Raw genomic sequence first — 19,636 nt, 5'->3', positions numbered from 1 at the left:
AACCTTGATAACTGTCTTAAACATCTATTTTAGCAGCAATTTCATTTGTGATTACCATAAGAACAAAATATGATATTTGCCATTTTAGAGTCATTGAGTTATACAGTACAGAAACAGGCCCTTCAGCCCAACTGGTCCATGCCAATCAAGGCACCCCATCCAAGCTAGTCCCATTTGCCAACATTTGGCCCATAACCTTCTAAACCTTTCCAATTTATGTGCCTGTCCAACTGTCTTTCAGAAGTTGTTATTGTACCTGCCTCAACCAATTCTTCTGGCAGCTCATTCCACATATGTAGCACCGTTTGTATAAAAAAGTTAAACAAAAATTTTTGAAAGTAATCATCTAATTTTACTTAACATTTTAAAAATAAAATAAATACGCTTCTAAGGGTTGATAAAAGACCTCAGGTACTGGATGGTACTTAATTTTACTTTTAATATATTAAAAATAGCTTTACAGTTTACCCAAAAGTAGATGAACAGAAGATAATGCGAAGATAAATGGTTCAGAACATGGAAAATTGTGTTTAATTTTACCTTCACAACAAATCTTATGGCATGATTTATTTATTGGCTGCATGCAGTGAGAAAGCTATTTATTCCAAGCATGCTGTTATACAACTGAGATTGATTTACACACAAATTTATCCTATCCTGTTTAAAGCTTATTAGGCATAAATTGCCTTACATTTATTCAGAGATGTTGCTGTAGTTCCTATCATGAATTCCGTTTCCTCCACTTTGCTTGCTGAACAAAATGCCTTTGTGTCCTGTATTATAGGCTGTTTGCTGTGAGCCCAATTAGAAGGCCTATCGTGTTGCAATTCCTTGGCTGACACAAAGTCATCAATGGACATTTATTTATTTAGTATATGCATTTGACTCAACAACATCAGATTTCGAATTAAGTGCCACTGGCCAGTTAACTTCAAGTTGGTCACTGGGCGGCTGTCAATGATATGTGACATAACATGGACCAATACACCTCACACAAAATTTCAGGTTTAATTAACAGTTTTAAAAATTAGTAGGGCAAGAGTGATAAGAGATTCAACAGAGGAATATACAGGTGCTTTTATGACTGCTGATGTGAATTTAGGATGGTCATAGAAAGATACAGCACATAAACAAGACCTTCAGCCCACCAAATCCATGCCATCAACTACCTATTTACACTAATCTTACATTAATCCCATTTTTTTTAATGCTCCCCACATTCTTATCAACTTCCCCCAGGTTCTAACAGTGATCTACACACTGGGGCTAATTTACATTGATCAACTAACCAACCAACCAGAACATGTTTGGAATGTGGAAGGAATCTGGACTACCCAGAGGTAACCCACACCATCACAGCGAGAACATGCAAACTCCACACAAACAGTGCCCAAGGTCAGGACTGAACCCTGGTCCCTGGTGCTGTCAGGCACCAGCTCTACTAGGTATCTCCACTTGGCCACCTCCAGGGGTTAAGGATGTCACAGAACAAACGAAAGGGAAAGGGGAAGGGGAAATAGTCACTGATCGTGGTCCATATTAATATTAACAACATAGGTTAAAAGAAGGATGAGGTCCTAAAACATGAATTTAGGGAGCTGGTTCACAAAGACCAGAATTTAAAGGTTGTAATCTCTGGATTACTTCCAGTCCTAGTGCCAGAGATATAGGAACAGGAAGATAGTGAGTGGTTGAAGGAATGGCATAGAGGGAGGATTTTAGATTTCTGCATCACTAGCACTATTACTGGGGAAAATGTGTCTGTACAAGCTGAACAGATTGTACCCAAACTGGAACAGGTCCAACTTTCTTGTAGGGAGATTTGCCAGTGCTGTTGGCAGGATGAGGGTGGGGGTCGCTTGAGCTAAATGTGGCAGGGGAATGGGACACAAAGTAGAACCAAGTTAGTCTCATAGGCAGAGTAGACATAGGGAATGATAAGGGAGGAGTGCAAGGCCAATTGCATCTATTTTAATGCAAGGAGTCTGACTAGTAAGACAGATGAACTTAGAGCACCGATCACATCGGAAAATAATATAATTGCCATCACAAAGACATGGTTGAAAGGAGGGCAGGGCTGGTGACCCAACATTCCAGGGGACAGTCTTCTGACCAGTAGGGGGAGGGATGCAAGAGGAGGTGGCATTGCAATATTAAGGAATTCATTACTGTGGTAATAAAGGAGTATATCATAGATGGCTATTCAAGAAAGATTATACTTTGTTCAAACTAATTAATCTGACAAAAATCTTCAACCAATTCGGTGGCACCATGACCGGCTCTGATGTACAGCAGGGAAGGGCAGAGTCTAGACCGAGCAGTAGTGATAAGGGACTCGATGATCAGAGGGCCACAAAGGTGTTTCTGTGGCCGTGAGTTAGAGCTCGGAGAGTGGGAGCGGGAGAGGGAGTTAGGTTGAAAGTTGGTTAGTAATCTCAGGCTTACTCTCCGTGTCAAATGCTTGTGCATATAGCAAGAGGAAAATAGGACAGAAGAATGCATGGCTAAGGGGCTGGTGCAGGGAGGAGGGTTCCATGTTTTTGCATTATTTAGATCTCTTCTGGGGCAGGGGTGACCTATACATGGAGAACAGGTTGCATCCAAACTGGAGGGGGAGCAATATCCCTCTTCTAAGGTTTGTTAGTGCTACTCAGGAGGGTTTAAACTTGAGGCCAGAGGTTGGGACCTAGAATGACACTGCAGCAGGAGAGGAGACTGACTCATATGGAGAAAATAGAATGGACAAGGCAGAGACAGGAGGGGAAGTATGAGAGGGCTAGTGGGCTGAACTACACTTACTTTAATGCAAGGAACGCCACAGGCAAGATGGATGAGCAGAGAGCGTGGACCTGCACATGGGATTATGATATTGTTGCAAACACGAAAACGTGGTTGAGGTTGGGCAGGACTGGCAGGTCAACATTCCAGAGTATAGATGGTTAAGGCATGACAGAAGCAGGTGCAAAAGAGGAGGGGGTGTTGCACTGCTGATCAGGGAGAGCATTATGGCAGTACTCAGGGAGGATATCCTGGAACGATCGGCCAATGAAGCTCTATGGGTAGAAATTAGGAATAAGAAAGGGGGGAAATCACTTTGATAGCGTGATATTATAGGCTTCTTAATAGTCAACAGAAACTAGAATTTAAAAAATGTAGGCAGATCACAGAGGATGTTAAAGCAATAAGGTTGCAGTCGTGAAGATTTCAACTTTCCCCAATTTGGACTGACTGGATTGCCTTAATGGGGTGCAATTTGTAAAACGCATCCAAGGGCTTTTTGAAGCAGTATGTAGAGTCCTACTTAGGAGGAGGCCCAATCACTTGACCTTATTTTAGGGAATGAGGATGGGCAAATGATGTAAGTGTCTGTGGAGGAACCTTTTGGTAGCAGTGACCACAGTTCAATAAGCTTTAAGGTAATCATGGAAAAAGATAAGGTTGGTTCTCAAGATAGGACCAAAACTGTGAGAAGGCAGATTCTGTAAGACAGGACCTGGAGGAAGTAGATTGGGAGCAGCTGCCAGAGGGAAAACAACATCCAATAAGTGGGATGTGTTTAAAAGCAAGATAGTAAGAGTTCAGAGTCATGTAGTAGCTGTGAAAAACATTTTTTGACCACATTTGGAGCATCGTATACAGTTCCGGTCACCATACTACAGGAAGGATGTGGTAGCAATAAAGTGAGTGGAGAAGACATTCACCAAGATGTCGCCAGGAACGGACGGCTGCAGTTACAAGAAAAGACTGTATAGGCTGGGCTTATTCTCACTGGAACTCAGAAAGCTGAGAAGTAACCTTATAGAGGTTTATATAATTATGAGGGGCACAGAGGATTAAGAGTCTTTTACCCAGGATAGCAGAGTATACAACAAGGCAGCACAGATTTAGGGTGAGAGAGGAGAAATTTGAAGGAGTAGGTAGGTTTTCCCCCCAACAGGGTTATCTGGAATGAGTTGCCAGAGGTGGTTATGGAGGCAGATACAATTACAACATTTAAAAGGCAAGTACTTAGACAGGAAGGGTGTATAGGGACACAGGCCCAATGTAGGCAAAAAGAATTAGCATACTTAGGCATCACAGTTGGGATGGACACAGTGGGCCCATTTTTGTGCCATACAATTCTACAATTCTATGTGATTGCAGAGTGGGCAGGTTCTACAGTGAGGAGATATTAACAGCTTATTTTGTAGATGTGATCCAGAAGTCTGAATGTTATTCTGATTCTTAAAAATTGGTAAACCTATTGCAACCAAACACAACCACAACTGAAAATCTTGGTGTGATGCACAACAGATGGCTTATGGCAGTTCTGTGCAGCTCACCTCATTAAACGATGAGCCATCAATCCTCACACTTAACTGCAGCAATGGTTGGGGAGGTCCCAGCATGGTTGTCGTTGGTTGGTAGTAACCTTAGCAAAAAGATTAATTCTAACACCCCAGCCAAGTCACGAAAGCCAGATGCTAATTGGTGGGAAACTACTAACCTCCAACAGAACCAGCTGTCAGAACTCTCTGAATTTTGCTGAGATTCACATTCAAGAATAATCAAACATATAAATTAATCATAATATTAAAGATGTAAAAACAAAATTCAAACTAATTCACACAGTAGAAAACAATGAAATACATAAAAGCAGTTTTGTCAATTAATTCAAAAATATAAATGGCCTGAAACCTCCCTCTCTCTCTCTGTGTCAATACTGTGCATTGAAATAGATGGTGTCACTGAACCTGTGCCAGGTCTATTAGCATCCAGAATTGCCAGTGTAACTGCTGGGAAACTGAAGAATCCAACATCAGAATTCAGTCAGAATGACACTAGCCTCTCAGGAAGTCCATGTCTTCCTGGTCATGAGTGGCCTTCAAATGTGTTAAAAATTGTCAAATGGACCTTCCCACAAGAAAACATTGTGCAACACTAAATTAGTTAGTTATACCGATTTCACCCTTTCGCAAAAATAAAACTAACCAATGATATAACCAAATTATTTAAGAAAATAATGATGTCCTCACTTTCCACCACCCCAGGGATTGCCTTGTAGTTCTGGAATTGGTAGAAGGACTTTTCCAACATGTATTCAGGATTGATCTCTTCAACACGAAGCAAGTTCAAAACCATGTTGTAGGTCAGATGAAAAGCACTGTTTAGAGGATCAGCTGAACCCTGCAAAATGAAAATCAAATTGTTAAAACAAGGAAGTGACATCAGTTGACTTCTATTCTCTTAGTGCAGACTTGCACAAAATATGGTACAAATATCTCAAAAGATATTACTCCTTTGTCAGGGAAAATAAAATGCACACTTTCTAAAAAATTTAAGTCAACCACAAGGAGATAGGCTTCTCTTTATAAAATTAAGGTTGTCACCTTCACATTTGAAGCTGTCTCTGGAAACATGCCATCTTGCAGCTTAACTTCAACTCCTACCTTGTGAAATGAATGTGTTTTGCAAAAGAAGTTACGCAATGCACATTTGGTTTCTCCAACGTAAAGGAAACTACATCATGAGCATTAAATGCAAGACACAGATGAAAAGGAGGTCTCTGAATGATGGGATGGGAAGAGATTACAGAGCAAGTGCTGTGTCTTCTTAGGTTTTGTGGGAAAGTGCCATGGGAAAGGAGTAGTTGGTAAATGGAAGAGCAAACTAGGGAGTCACAAAATAAAAAGAGTCCCCTTGGAATGCTGATAGTGGAACGGAGGGCAAGATTTGTCTGGTGGAGGCCTTCGTTCAAATTGACAGAGGGTAATCCCCACGTGGAAGATGGTGGAGTGGAAGGTGATCACAAGGGGAACCCTATGGATGGTAACAGTCTTTTCTCCAGGTTAAGGGAGTCCAAAGCAAAGGGGCATAGATTTAGGGTGAGAGAGGAAAGATTCAAAAGGGATCTGAGGGGCAACTTTTTCATGCAGAGAGTGGTGAGTATATGGAAACAGCTGCCAGAGGAAGTGGTTGAGGCAGGTACAATAGTATCATTTAAGAAGCACTTGGACAGGTACATGCAGGGGCGGGGCTTAGAGGGATATGGGCGGAACGCAGGAAATTGGGACTAGCTAGGTGGCCACTTGGTCGGCATGGACTCATTAGGCCAAAGGGCTGGGTTAGAGCTATAGCATGAGAAGTAGAGGATTTGCAGGTGAAAGCCTTATCACAACAAGAATAGAGGGGAAGCCACAGAAAAGGAGAAAGGAAGACATCTCAGAAGGACTGCTGTGGAATTGTCTTGCTATTAGAGCGGATACAAAGGAGACCAAGACACTGGGAGAATGGAATGCTATTAGAAGCAGAGTGGGTGGAGGATGCAGTCAAGATAGCTATCTAAGTCTGTGGGCATGCAGTGGATATTGGTTGTTCACCTATCCCAGATATGGAGATAAGGAAGAGCCAGACTGGAGCATGTGAAAGTGACAGCAGGGTGGAAATAGGCAACAAAAGTAATGAAATGTTTAAATTATCTAAGATTACAGGAAGCAACATTAATACAGTCATCAAAAGAGTTGAGGAGTGGGCCTAAATAGGACTGAAACAGGGGATGCTCCATGTACCTCACAAAGAGATAGGCATATCTCAGAGAAAGTGAATGGAGTTGAAGAAGAAATTCTACAGTGTAAGAATGAGTTCAGCCAAGCGAATGAGTATGGAGGAGTAGGGCATGGTTGGACCTCTCTTCGAGGAAGAAATGAAAGACCCTCAGGAGGTGTAGGGGTTGGACATCTATGGTGTTCTGACGAAGTGCATCAGATCTGAAACATTAACTCTGTTCCTCCTTCCACAGATACTGTCTGACAAACTGACCATTCAGTATTTTCCATTTTTATTTTGGATTTTAGCATCTCCAGTTTATTTGATTTTCAATAGGTTCTAAGTTTTAAAAGTACAAAAGCAAGGTTAATAACAAAACTGTACACTGGTTGGACCTCAGTTAGGAACACTATTTGTAATTCCCAATTATAGAAAGTATGTTGGAACAATGGAAGAGGAGTAAGGAATTCAGCAGAAAGCTGTCAGGATTTAGAGGATTATAATTATGATGGATTGCCTGAAAAATTCATCCTTTATTTGCTGCAGCATATGAGTTTTTCCACATTTTCAGTTACTGAAGATGAACTGCTAGGACCAGAAAATTGGCAACTGTCAAAAGTGGCACAGGGCATCAGAGGTGTCACCAATGCAAATAAGAAATGTCTGAAGATGGAGAGAAAGAACATAGTCAAGCTAGGGAGAAATAATTGGTATTTGTTTATTATTGTCACTTGTACCGAGGTACAGTGAAAAACTTGTCTTGCGTACCGTTTGTACAGGTCAATTCATCACACAGTGCAGTTACATTGAGTTAGTACAGAGTGCACAGAGGTAGTACAGGTGAAAAAATAACAGTACAGAGTAAAGTGTCACAGCTACAGAGAAAGTGCAGTGCAATAAGGTGCAAGGTTACAACAAGGTAGATCATGAGGTCAGAGTCTATCTCATTGTATGAGGGAACTGTTCAATAGTCTTATCACAGTGGGGTAGAGGCTATCCTTAAGCCTGGTGGTATGTGCCCTCAGGCTCCTGTATCTTCTACCTGATGGAAGAGGAAAGAAGAGAGAATGACCTGGGTGGGTGGGGTCTTCCACGAGACAAGAGCAGTATGAAACATTGAAGTGCCAGACAGTCCTGCCTGTGGGCCTTGTGGAGCTACAAGTGGGCTATCTGAGTTTGGGGGTACATAAGGATCGATGCTGTGGAGAGAAGATCTCCTGAGGAAATGTGGAGTCTCTGGTGTTTGGATGGTGTGGTCATGATCCAGGTGGAGGTAAAAGGAGTCATTTAAAAAACATGTCTAGAAACCAAGTCCAAAGCTTGTGTCTCAACTTTCAAATTCTTATTAGTGCAAGGAGGTAAAGATTCATTATGCTGCCACAAACAATCTTAAAAAGATTGTTATAAAGTTATGAATCATCTCAACACGCACACATTCTAGGGAAATTTAGAATTAAAACCAGCTTAAAGCTGTACTTCAAACCAGATACAGTGCAAATTTAACACAATGCAAACCTGCAGATGATTTTTGCACAAGTTCTGCACAGCTCACCAAAAAAAGCTATTATTATATAATACAGTAGGGAATCAAGTTTTGGCAATGCATACAAGCTGTTCTATATTCTGAATTGCTGTTTAGCCGCAACAATCATGAGAATTTTTGATTCCAAAGCCAAAATATGAACAGTCCTCCCCAGAGACCAACAATTATAAGCATAGTGGATAGCTTATACATAACATCAAAGATGTTCCAGATACTTTCACACTATTTCATGAGAAAGCACTGTGAACTGTGAAAGACTGTCCCTGGGAGAAAAAAAATCAAAACACAAATAAGTAGTTTGTCAGTATAAATAAGTAGAAATAAACTGTTCCCATATTCCAATTAACTTTGTAGTTACTTGACTTCCTGACCAACAAACTGCAATCAGTAAGGATAGGCAGCAACACCTCCGCCAACATTATCCTCAACACTGGTACCCCACAAGGCTATGTCCTCAGCCCCCTACATGACTGCGTAGTCAGATTCTGCTCTAACTCCATCAGCAGGTTTCCAGATGATACCACTGTAGTGGGCCGTATCTCAAACAACAATGAGTTGGAATACAAGAAGGAGATTGAGAGCTAAGTGACACGGTGTTGTGACAACAACCTTTCCCTCAATGTCAGCAAAATAAAAGAGCTGGTCATTGACTTCAGGAAGGGGGGCGGTGCACATACTCCTGTTTACATCAATGGTGCTGAGGTTGAGAATTTCAAGTTCCTAGGAGTGAACATCACCAATAGCCCTTCCTGGTCCAAACACATAGACGCCACAGCCAAGAAAGCTCACCAAGCCTCTACTTCCTCAGGAGGCTAAAGAATTTTGGTACGTCCTCTTTGACCCTCACCAGTTTTTAATCGATGCACCATAGAAAGCATCCTATCCAAATGCCTCACAGCTTGGTATGGCAACAGCTCTGCCCGCAACCGCAAGAAACCGCAGAGTGTAGTGGACACAGCTCAGCACATCATGGAAACCAGCCTCCCACCTATAGACTCTGTCTACACTTCTCGTTGCCTTGGTAAAGCAGCCAGCATAATCAAAGACCCCACTCTCCCCAGACATTCTCTCTTCTCATCGGGCAGAATATGCAAAAGCCTGAAAGCACGTACCACCAGACTCAAGGAGAGTTTCTATCCCACTGTTAAGACTATTGCATGGTTCCCTATTACAATAAGATGGACTCTTTGACCTCACAATCTATCTCGTTATGACCTTGTATCTTACTGTCTATCTGCACTGCACTTTCTCTGTAACTGTAACACTATTCTGCACTCTGTTATTGTTTTACCTTGTACTATCTCAATGCACTGTTCTAATGAACTGATCTGTATGAACGGTATGCAAGACACGTTTCTCACTGTACCTCAGTACATGTGACAATACACCAATTTACCAATTTAATTTACCAATTTACACGAGTGCACTAAAAAGTTAGTTGGTTTAATGCTTTTATTGCCTCACAAAATAGATACCAGTTAATCACTGAAACTACAAACAAATCAAATTGAATAGAGTTACATATTCTTGTCACTGCAAAAGGCAAAACTGCAAGACACAGTTGTAGCATCTGAAACAATCCAACCCATGAATATAATGGAACTATAGTACAAATTATATACAAATCTATCTGGATGAAAGACCATTTTATGTTTTGTCCTTCAGACTACATAGCCCTTCAAAAGGTTCAACATTTGCAAGATTAAACAGAGTGTTATTACATGTCAGGTGTGCACAACTAACCAGCAATGTCTGTGATTCCCTCAGTTCAAGGATATCTCTACCACACATTTACTTGCAAATCCAGTGATGACTTAGGAGATCAATTCTGGAACAAACCCACCCATGGAAGCTACAGATGTTTCATTTCCGGTCAGTTGCCAAATACCCCAGGGTTCTTCCTCTCCTCTCTCTTTTTCTCCATGATTGCACAGTCCTTCTCCTCAAAGTGGCTCACTGCCTGATGGAGGATGTGGCACCATTGAGGTCCATTGCTAGTCTGCTGCCCTCAGACTGTGATGTTCACTTTTTTTTCCCTAAGAGTATGTCTTTGTGGCATTTCCACTGGTTTCCACAAGATTAGGGCAAGCTGGGAGCTGTTTGGTGAGATGAGAATCTAGCAATTACACACAAAGTCAAAACCAGCAGAGTTGGTGCATGAACAAGATTGACATTGGCTTTAGTCTGAATTTTGATCTTTGTTTCCCATCAAAGTGTTGGGAACAAAATTATACATGTAGCATTAATATGGCAATCTTCCCACTTAATGGTCAGGATCTTCCACAGACATACATGACAGCACTGCTTTAGTCACTGCAGCTCACCACCATTTAACAGTCTTAGGAGAGTGTAGGGATGACAAGTCCATTGCTAATCTGATCTTGATGTTCTTCCATAGGTCACAGTCATTGAAGAAGTGTCAAAATAATCTTCCCAAAGGAAGGAAGTGTACTTGGTTAGTGGGGTAAGAGAAGTGCTCAACTGTCTCATGTTCAAGGCCTGATGCAGACTAATACAGTACCCATGTCTTTTCAGTGTTACAGGAGAATCCTAGATTTCAGCAAGGTTGCATCAAGAGATCCAGTCTAGATTGAAGATAGTACTCAGTATGTGCATGGATGGCATACTCATTGGCAAATCAGCAATTGACATCTTGTCTACAGGCAGAGATAACTAACAATAAGAAGCTATTCATCCATTCTGTACTGGAAGTCAATACTAGTCTTGACCGAAGGGAAGATAGAGGGAGTCGGGTGAATAACATCATCGTGCTTAACCTCAGTTTGCATGATGAACAGGTCCATCCCCATGTTATTACAGGAAATGATGGCAGCCTTGGCTTCACGAGAAAGGGCAGACAAATCTGGCCAGCACCTTCCATAGGGCTTCACAACTAAAGGGGTCAAAAGCTGCTGTCAAATCAATGAAGGCTAAGTACAGGTCCTGATTTTGTTCTCTACACTTTATCTAGATTTGGTGTATAACGAAGATGAAGTTGGTCACCCCATGGAATGGTTTGAAATCTCACTGAAATTTTACATGGATTTTCTGCAAATGATAAGGATACAAAGAGGCTTCAAGCAGATATGGACAAGCTAGGTGAGTGAGCATCACCATGGCAGATGAAGTTCAATGTGGTAAAATTGGGGTAATTGGGGGGGGGAGGGTTATCCACGTCACAAGGAAAAAAAGAAATGCCAAGCAATTTTTAAAAAAGTAAAAGATTGTGAAATATTGGTGTTCAAAGGGACATAGCTAATATGCAGGTGTAGCAGGCAATTAGGAAGTCAAATGGTATGTTGACTTTTTTTAATCAGATGATTTGAATGTCTTACTACAATTGTATAGGGCCTTGGTGAGACCACAATTAGGGAACTGTGTACAGTTTTGGCATCTTATCTAACAAAAGATATACTTGGTATAGCGAGAGTGCAGCTAAGATTCACTAGACTAGTTCCAGGAGTAACGTTTGCCATAAAAGGAGAGGCTGAGTAGATGTGGCCTGCATTCTCTTGTGTTCAGAAGATTGAGAAGAGATCTCATCAAAACTTACAAAATTCTTGCAGGGCTCAACAGGCTTGATATAGGGAGGATGTTTCCCCTGGAGAGGAGTTCAGAACCAGGGGTCACAATCTCACAAATAAATAGTACGCCATTTAGAGACTGAAATGAGAACTTTTTTCATGCAGAAAATTCCCTGCACTACAGGGCTGTGGAGCTCAGCCGCTGTGTTAATTTGAAACGGAAATCAATTGATTTCTTGATATGAAGGGAATCAAGAGATAAGGGTAGGTGCAGGAAAATAGTGCTGAGGTGGAAGACTAACCAGATGAATGGCAGAGTAAAAGCCTACCCCCCCACCCCCCAATCTATTTCTTCTTTGGGTGAATGCATTACTACATATCATCCTATCTCAAGATCACTGCAGACAATTAGGTTTTAAAAATGTAATTTTCATACAATTTTCTGTAACTCTATTAAAAATACTGATCACTGTATAACTGTTAGACACTTTACAGTAAATAATCTATTTTTGTCATGACTGCCATGACATGCGTTTCAAATAAAACCACAGTCGTTTGAAGGCTTACTTTTCATAAATGTGCTTTTGCTGCAAAATCTACACCTTAAAATGAGGAGACTTTTTAAAAAAAAAGTTAATAGGAAAATGTGAGCTCATTGTACATTATCCCTTCAATGAAGAATGAGACTATGCAATGAAATATTCAAATATTAAATAAAGTCATCACAACAATGAACCAAAACCATTACATTAATTAAAAAAAATAATTACACAGCATGTGTTACCTTTAAAAGCTGTTTTCCAACTGTTGGACTCATCTTTTCATCTACCATGAGAATAACAATTCCTCTTTCATCCATGCCACGCCTACCAGCTCGACCAGACATCTGAATGTATTCCCCTGAAGAAATCTGCAATTTGAAAACAAAAGCAATTTTTGGACAATGATTTTGAAAGGAAACCATTGCTGGAAGATGGATCAACACTTGAACAAACATAATTTGACAAAAAGGAAAAAAGAGAGCACAGTGGCTCAGCAGTTAGTGCCACTGCCTCAGGAGTTCCAACAACTGAGGTTCAGTGCTGTCTGTTTGGAGATCGTATGTTCTCTCTGAGAGCAACTGGATTCCCAGCTTGTGCACCAGTTTCCTCCCACGTTTTAAAGATGTGCTGGTAGGTTAAATGGCTGCTGCAAATTGCTCCTAGTGTAAATGGATGGAAGTATAATTATGGAGGAGTTGACGGGCATGTAGAAGAGAATAGGTTACAGGGAGATGGGACTGATGGGATTTTTAATAAATAAAACAGTTTAATCTATCCAGCACAACTGATGTGAACTGTAAACCATAAAACTATTAAGGTTCATTTATCAAATGGAATAAAGAATTACATTTACAACATTTGTAGTTTGCACACAAGGACACCAGAGACTGAGCTGTATTCCATTTAGTCAAAAAGGGACAAATTACAGGAAAGAATGCATCTTAACCCAATTATTCTTTCATGCATTAACCAACAATTCAAAAACAGAAATCGAAACATCAAGGTTCTTGGCAGCAATTTACTAAAATTAAAGCCAGCATTTTATCCTTTGCTAGAAAGGAAGACTTAAAGAGATATAGGCTTTATGGTAAGGTTGAAGGAGCAGATGATGAGCAATTAATTAACAGAAGGCTGCAAACATAAGCTGATTCAGATATAAAAATCATAAACCAATTGTGAAAAAGAAAAGAAATCCACATATAAACACAATGAAATAAACAGGGAGGTGAGTGGTGGCAAAAAAATTAAGACTTAAAAAGATTTCTATAAATTGAGATCTCAAATTAAATCAGAACTGAAACACGACGGACCAATGAGTCACTGACACCTTATCAATGCTGCATTCAGCACTTTGCAAGATCTTTCTACCAGCAACACCATTCCAGCATTTGCATTGTTTTGCAATTCTTTTCTCCCGACAGGATATAGTGCGACACCCACATGTGCATTACTGAGAATGTGTCATGGACCAAATTTATTCCAATCACGAAAAGATGACAACCTAAGCTGAGCTTTGAATTCCTACTTTACTCAGCCAAGTTCATTTACACTATGAAAGAATGGACTTTATATATTTTTCTCAGGTAAATTGAATAGTTGCAAGGGATGTGAACCATATACAAGCAAAAAAAAATTGTCTGTACCCAGCGGAAATCTTTCCCATCAAATTTGCGTGCACTCGTAAACAGAACAGTCCTTGCTGGCATGTTGATACCCATAGCAAAGGTCTCTGTAGCAAACAATGCCTAGAGAAAAAGATTCATAGACAGACATTGGTATACAAGCATAAATCATGTTAAATGAGAGTTACAATTTTCAGTAGAAAATATTAATATTTAATGATCAGAAATTGATCAGAAAGGAATTTATCACGCAGCCCTAACATAATGACCCACAACTCTCAGATTATACCAGACTAGAAAATAAATTAAAAGCAACTTCACTATACAGACCATATTGGTTCACTTTCAAGGCAATTAATGATCCACAAATTGTTTTTGAAGTTATAATCCACAGAGAAAACTTAAATGCATCAGATTAAAGTAAATGAGCAAAGGCTGCTTTCTCAAGTACTCAATAAAACGTTACAGATATTGATTTAAACTTGAACAAAAACTTGCCGAATATAAACACAGAAGTATGTGGATGCAGTAATAGTTCTGCTATCCAGCCTCTTGAATCTGTTCCACAATTCCATTACAGCATGGCTGATTTACATCAGAATTCTACTCACCAGTCTTTGATCCATATTACTTTATACCCTTATCTATGAAATAGTTTTGCAAATTTCAATTGACCCAGCACCTACAGTCCTTTGGGGAGAGAAATCTACGTTGTATACCTTGTGGAAAAAATGTTAATGGCACAGTTCTAATATTGGCTATCAGTCCTTTCAACAGTTTGCTTTGTGGTTCAGTCGTTTTCTCAATTAGTTGCAAATGAGTGAGAAAACCCTCCTGCTGAACATTGGCAAGTTAAAAAAACTGTTCACTTTCGAAAAGAAACACTACATTCTAGCTAGTTATTTCAATCCATTAACAATTATCATTCAGGTAAAGCCAATGACTCAAGCTCTGATACTCTGCCCAAATCTCAGTTAATTCTCAAATCCAACAAGCATCCTTCATCAGGATCTCTCAGATTCAACACCCAGATATTCCAGTTGTAAATCACTGATTGCTCAGCCACATGACCACATATCCCTCACTGAGCACCAAAACTCTAAGCCTGCCTCAACATAAACTTGAGCTCATTCAGATTTCTACTGCATGTGACAATTCCTATTGAAGTTCTGCTCACTTAATATCTTATTCTCACCTAATGTACTGGCCTACAAACAGACTGCAATCAGTAAGGATAGGTAGCAATACCTCCAGCATGATTATTCTCAACACTGGTGCCCCACAAGGCTGCGTCCTCAGCCCTCTACTCCCTATACACTCATGACTGCGTGGCCAGATTCTGCTCTAACTCCATCTACAAGTTTGCAGATGATACCACCGTTGTAGGCCGTATCTCAAACAGTGATGAGTCAGAGTACAGGAAGGAGATAGAGAGCTTAGTGGAATGGTGTCATGACAACAACCTTTCCCTCAATGTCAACAAAACAAAAGAGCTGGTCATTGACTTCAGGAAAGGGGGTGCTGTAAATGCACCTGTCTACATCAATGGTGCTGAGGTCGAGAAAGTTGAGAGCTTCAAGTTCCTGGGAGTGAACATCACCAACAGCCTGTCCTGGTCAAATCACGTAGATGTCACAGCTAAGAAAGCTCACCAGCACCTCTACTTCCTCAGGAGGCTAAAGAAATTTGGTTTGTCCCCTTTGATTTTCACCAACTTTTACAGATGCACCATAGAAAGCATCCTATCTGGATGTATCACGGCTTGGTACAGCAACTGTTCTGCCCAGGACTGCAAGAAGTTGCAGAGAGTTGTGGACACAGCCCAGCACATCAGGGACACCAGCCTCCCCTCCTTGGACTCTGTCTTTACTTCTCGTTGTCTTGGTGTAGCAGCCAGCATAACCAAAGACCCCACCACCCGGGACATTCTCTCTTCTCTCCTCTTCCGTCGGGTAGAAGATACAGGAGCCTGAGGGCATGTACCACCAGACTTAAGGACAGCTTCTAGCCCACTCTGTACTGTTACTGTTTTTACCTGTAGTACATCAAGGCACTTTGTACTAACTCAATGTAACTGCACTGTGTAATGAATTGACCTGTACAATCGGTTTGTAAGACAAGCTTTTCACTGTACCTCTGTACAAGTGACAATAATAAATACCAATACAAATACATCTTAAATCAACTGTATTTTGGAGAGAAGTACCTTCAGAAGTCCTTCAGAGAAAAGAATCTCAATGGTTTCTTTCAGTATAGGAAGCAAACCTCCATGGTGAATTCCAATTCCCCTTTTTAAAAGAGGCAAAACATGTTCAACCTGGTTAAATAAAAAAAATGAAGTATCAACAACCGAATTGCAAAAATTTTATACTAGGACAGCAATAAATGACGCTAATTTGAAATTGAAAAGGCTGTTTCCTACTTCCATTTGCTCTCATATCCTCAAGGCAATGTACTAATCTCATTTCACATTTTGCAGCCTTTTGCCATCTCAACCCACATAACCACCCTTCAAGTGATATGCAATTGGCAACTACCATCCAACAGTAGTCAGAATTTCTACATTCAGTTCACGGTTAAAAACATATAATAATTGCAATGTAACTTTTGGATGCTAAAAGGAAGAACAACTCAATTCACAACAGCTTTGCTAGTGTACAATTATTTTTTCAATTATCATATCTGCTCTGGGATTTTGTGATCAAGTGCCTTACACTGATAGTTGATGACACTCTGTAATCAAAACATAATGAATCAAGAAGGAACATATTGTGAATAGAAAGCAATGTAGGAATTGGTTTCCGTTTGGTTCATTTCTACTGAAAGCCTAATCTATTGCATATCCTAATATTTTTGTGCTGTGAGGCATTTACAGGTGCTTCCCATCCAATTCCATTTTTGCCACATTGCATAAAAAAGTTCAGGATCTATACAATAGACCAGTTCTGGTTGGTCAGTACTCAGCAACTTGCCTGTAATTCCTCATCTGTAAACTGAACAGAAATAACCTAGGCAAAGCATTGGACATGGTTGAAACAAAGGTGCCGTCCCAGGAATGTAATTCCCCACAGTCTTGAGTAAAGAAAGCTTGAATTTACATTGCAATTTTTGTGTCCTTTTCAGTACCCCAAAGCACTTTCCAGCCAATGAAAGACTTCAAGTGCAGTCTCAACAAGTCATGTTGGAAAATGAGGCAATACCAAAATGAAAGCAATTGCTGAAGAAGAACATTTGCCTATTGCATCACCCTGTCCTCACTCTGGAACATTACTTCACCATCCATGGAGTGAAATGAATGGCAAAGCTAATGAATGGCTCATGGAAATATAGATAAGTAAATGGTTGGGCAGGGGACAGAAAACAAATGCTAAGGAAAAAAAGGTGGACTGAGTAGTGTCATAGTGGGATCAGCATCAGTGTCAAGTGATCAGAAGAGGAAACAATACAAAACATTGGCAGAGGACAGCATAAATGGATATGAATTATCAATAACTTGTTCAATACATTAACAAAAAGAAAGTTGCAAAGTATTCCAGCTTTATCCAAAACTCAAAACTCTAGGTTCCACAGGCAACTTTGGCTGGTTATGGATGAATTGTCAAATTTAACATGAATCAGACCATCAGCAACTTTGAGCAGTATCATTTAATGTTGACTTTTTCTTGCAATAGCAGCTTTGTAATGTCACTAGAATCAAGAGCCAGACAAGCAGATTTTCAATTTTCCTTGGGGTGCCACTTCAATAACATTTAAAAGTGATTTACTTTGATTTCAACAATGTACCAGATTTGTAAATATTTACCTGAGGAAGTTTTTTATCCTCATCAGACAAGCAGTCAATAGCATTGTTGAATACCTCTTCAACCAGCTTTTTCTCATCATCTAAAGGGAAATATACATCCTTAGACTAACTGCACAGAATATACCTCAAGTAAAATGCTTTTAAGCACTAGAATCAATAGAATTGCTGCATTGATATAATTTGAATATGCATCCCTTATTAGAATTTAACATAATCTGCATAGCATTGGCAACAGCCTTGCAAATACTCCATTAACTTGTTTATTAAAATGTATTGCAGATTGTGCTACAGCTTGATAAACAGAGTTGTGAAATACAATTGGCAATATATTATATTTAGTGAAATTTAGAAAGGTAATGAAATAATTCAAAGATAATAGCTTGGGGTTTGGAGTATCAGGTCACTACGGAGGCATTCAATCAAAAATTTTAAAGGGGCATCCAACCATTTGGTGGACAAAGGTCAACGACAATCTAATATGATATTTAAATTGGTACTGTAACTGAATTGTGAGAAAGTGAAAAACTTTGATAAAATTTCTTTTTGCATATTTAAATTTTGCTGAAAAATTGATGTAATATAAAGCAAATAATGTTTACAATAAAATTAACACACTCAGCCATGTTGACTAACCAATATTTATGATGACACATAGACAAGTGGAAATTTTATTTGAGACACACATTGAAGTAGCCATAACTATTTTTCCAATAACAACGCAAATGAATGCCTAAGCTTGGATCAGTGTATACAAAATAATACTGAAGGGCAGGGCTCACTGCCACCCATTGGATCACGTGTTTTGCACCGGGTCTGAGATCTTGATCTCCAAACACTTTTCCTCAAGAAAGGAGACAAATTCAATTGTGGTAATTAAAAAGTTATCACAAGGGCCATTGTCAACCTCCTCCATTCCTCCCAGTGGCCTAAGAGTTGCTCCCCAAATCACAATGTGGATTCCATCCAGCTAAAGGCACAAGGGACTCGAGAGGTATAAAGTATAAAAGTAAGGAAGTGTTGATGACGCTCTATGGGGCACTGGTGAGGCCTCATTTGGAGTACTGTGCGCCATTCTGGGCCCCTTATCTTAGGAAGGATGTACTGATGTTGGAGAGGGTTCAGAAGAGATTTACGAGGATGATTCCTGGAATGAAAGGGCATACTTATGATGAGCCTTTGTTGGCTCTTGGACTGTATTCATTGGAGTACAGAAGAATGAGAGGGGACCTCATAGAGACATTCAGAATGTTGAAAGGAGTGGACAGAGTAGATGTGGTTAAGCTGTTTCCCCTGGTGCGCGAGTCCAGGACTAGAGGGCACAATCTTAAAATTAGAGGGTACCGGTTTAAAACAGAAATGAGGAGAAATTTCTTTAGCCAGAGGGTAGTGAAATTATGAAATTCTTTGCCACATACAACTGTGGAGGCCGAATCATTGGGGGCATTTAAGGAGGAGATTGATAGGTATCTAATTAGTCAAGGTATCAAAGGATATGGGGATAAGGCCGGAAATTGGGGCTGGATAGGAATAGTATTAGTTTAGCTCATGGAGCAGACTCGATGGGCCAAATGGCCTACTTCTGCTCCTTTGTCTTGTGAACCGCACCATGTGCATCCCTTATCAAGGTGAGGTTTATAGATCATAAAACACTACAGCACAGTACAGGCCTTTCAGCCCACGATGTTGTGCCAACATTTTATCCTGCTCTAAGATCTATCTAACCCTTCCCTCCCACACAGCCCTCCATTTTTCTATCATTCATGTGTTATCCAAGAGTCTCTTAAATGTCCCTAATGTATCTGCCTCCACCACCTCTGCTGGGAGTGCATTCCACGCACCCACCACTCTGTGTAAAAAAAAACTTACCCCTGACATTCCCCTTATACCTTCCTCCAATCACATTAAAATTATGCCCCCTCATGTTAGCCATTTTTACCCTGGGAAAAAGTCTCTGGCTGTCCACTCGATCCATACCTCTTATCATCTTGTACACCTCGATCTCATCCTCCTTCTCTCCAAAGAAAAAAGCCCTAGCTTGCTTAGCCTATCCTCATAAGACATGCTCTCCAATCCAGGCA

The 19,636-nt window shown here is 40.2% G+C and overlaps 1 protein-coding gene across 1 annotated transcript in view; it reads right to left on the bottom strand.

Annotated features, from left to right (window-relative positions):
- mtrex (Mtr4 exosome RNA helicase) overlaps window positions 1-19,636 on the bottom strand; it is a 98,868-nt gene that overhangs the window by 37,636 nt on the left and 41,596 nt on the right. The window contains 5 exon segments of the mRNA XM_052036933.1: window positions 5,016-5,166; window positions 12,377-12,502; window positions 13,778-13,879; window positions 15,963-16,073; window positions 17,559-17,638. Coding sequence (XP_051892893.1) covers window positions 5,016-5,166; window positions 12,377-12,502; window positions 13,778-13,879; window positions 15,963-16,073; window positions 17,559-17,638 — 570 coding nt within the window.

This window comes from Pristis pectinata, chromosome 2 (assembly GCF_009764475.1).
Source record: "Pristis pectinata isolate sPriPec2 chromosome 2, sPriPec2.1.pri, whole genome shotgun sequence".
NCBI lineage: Eukaryota > Metazoa > Chordata > Chondrichthyes > Rhinopristiformes > Pristidae > Pristis > Pristis pectinata.
The sequence above is the reverse complement of the archived record's forward strand: the minus strand, read 5'-3'. Positions and strand labels throughout refer to the sequence as shown.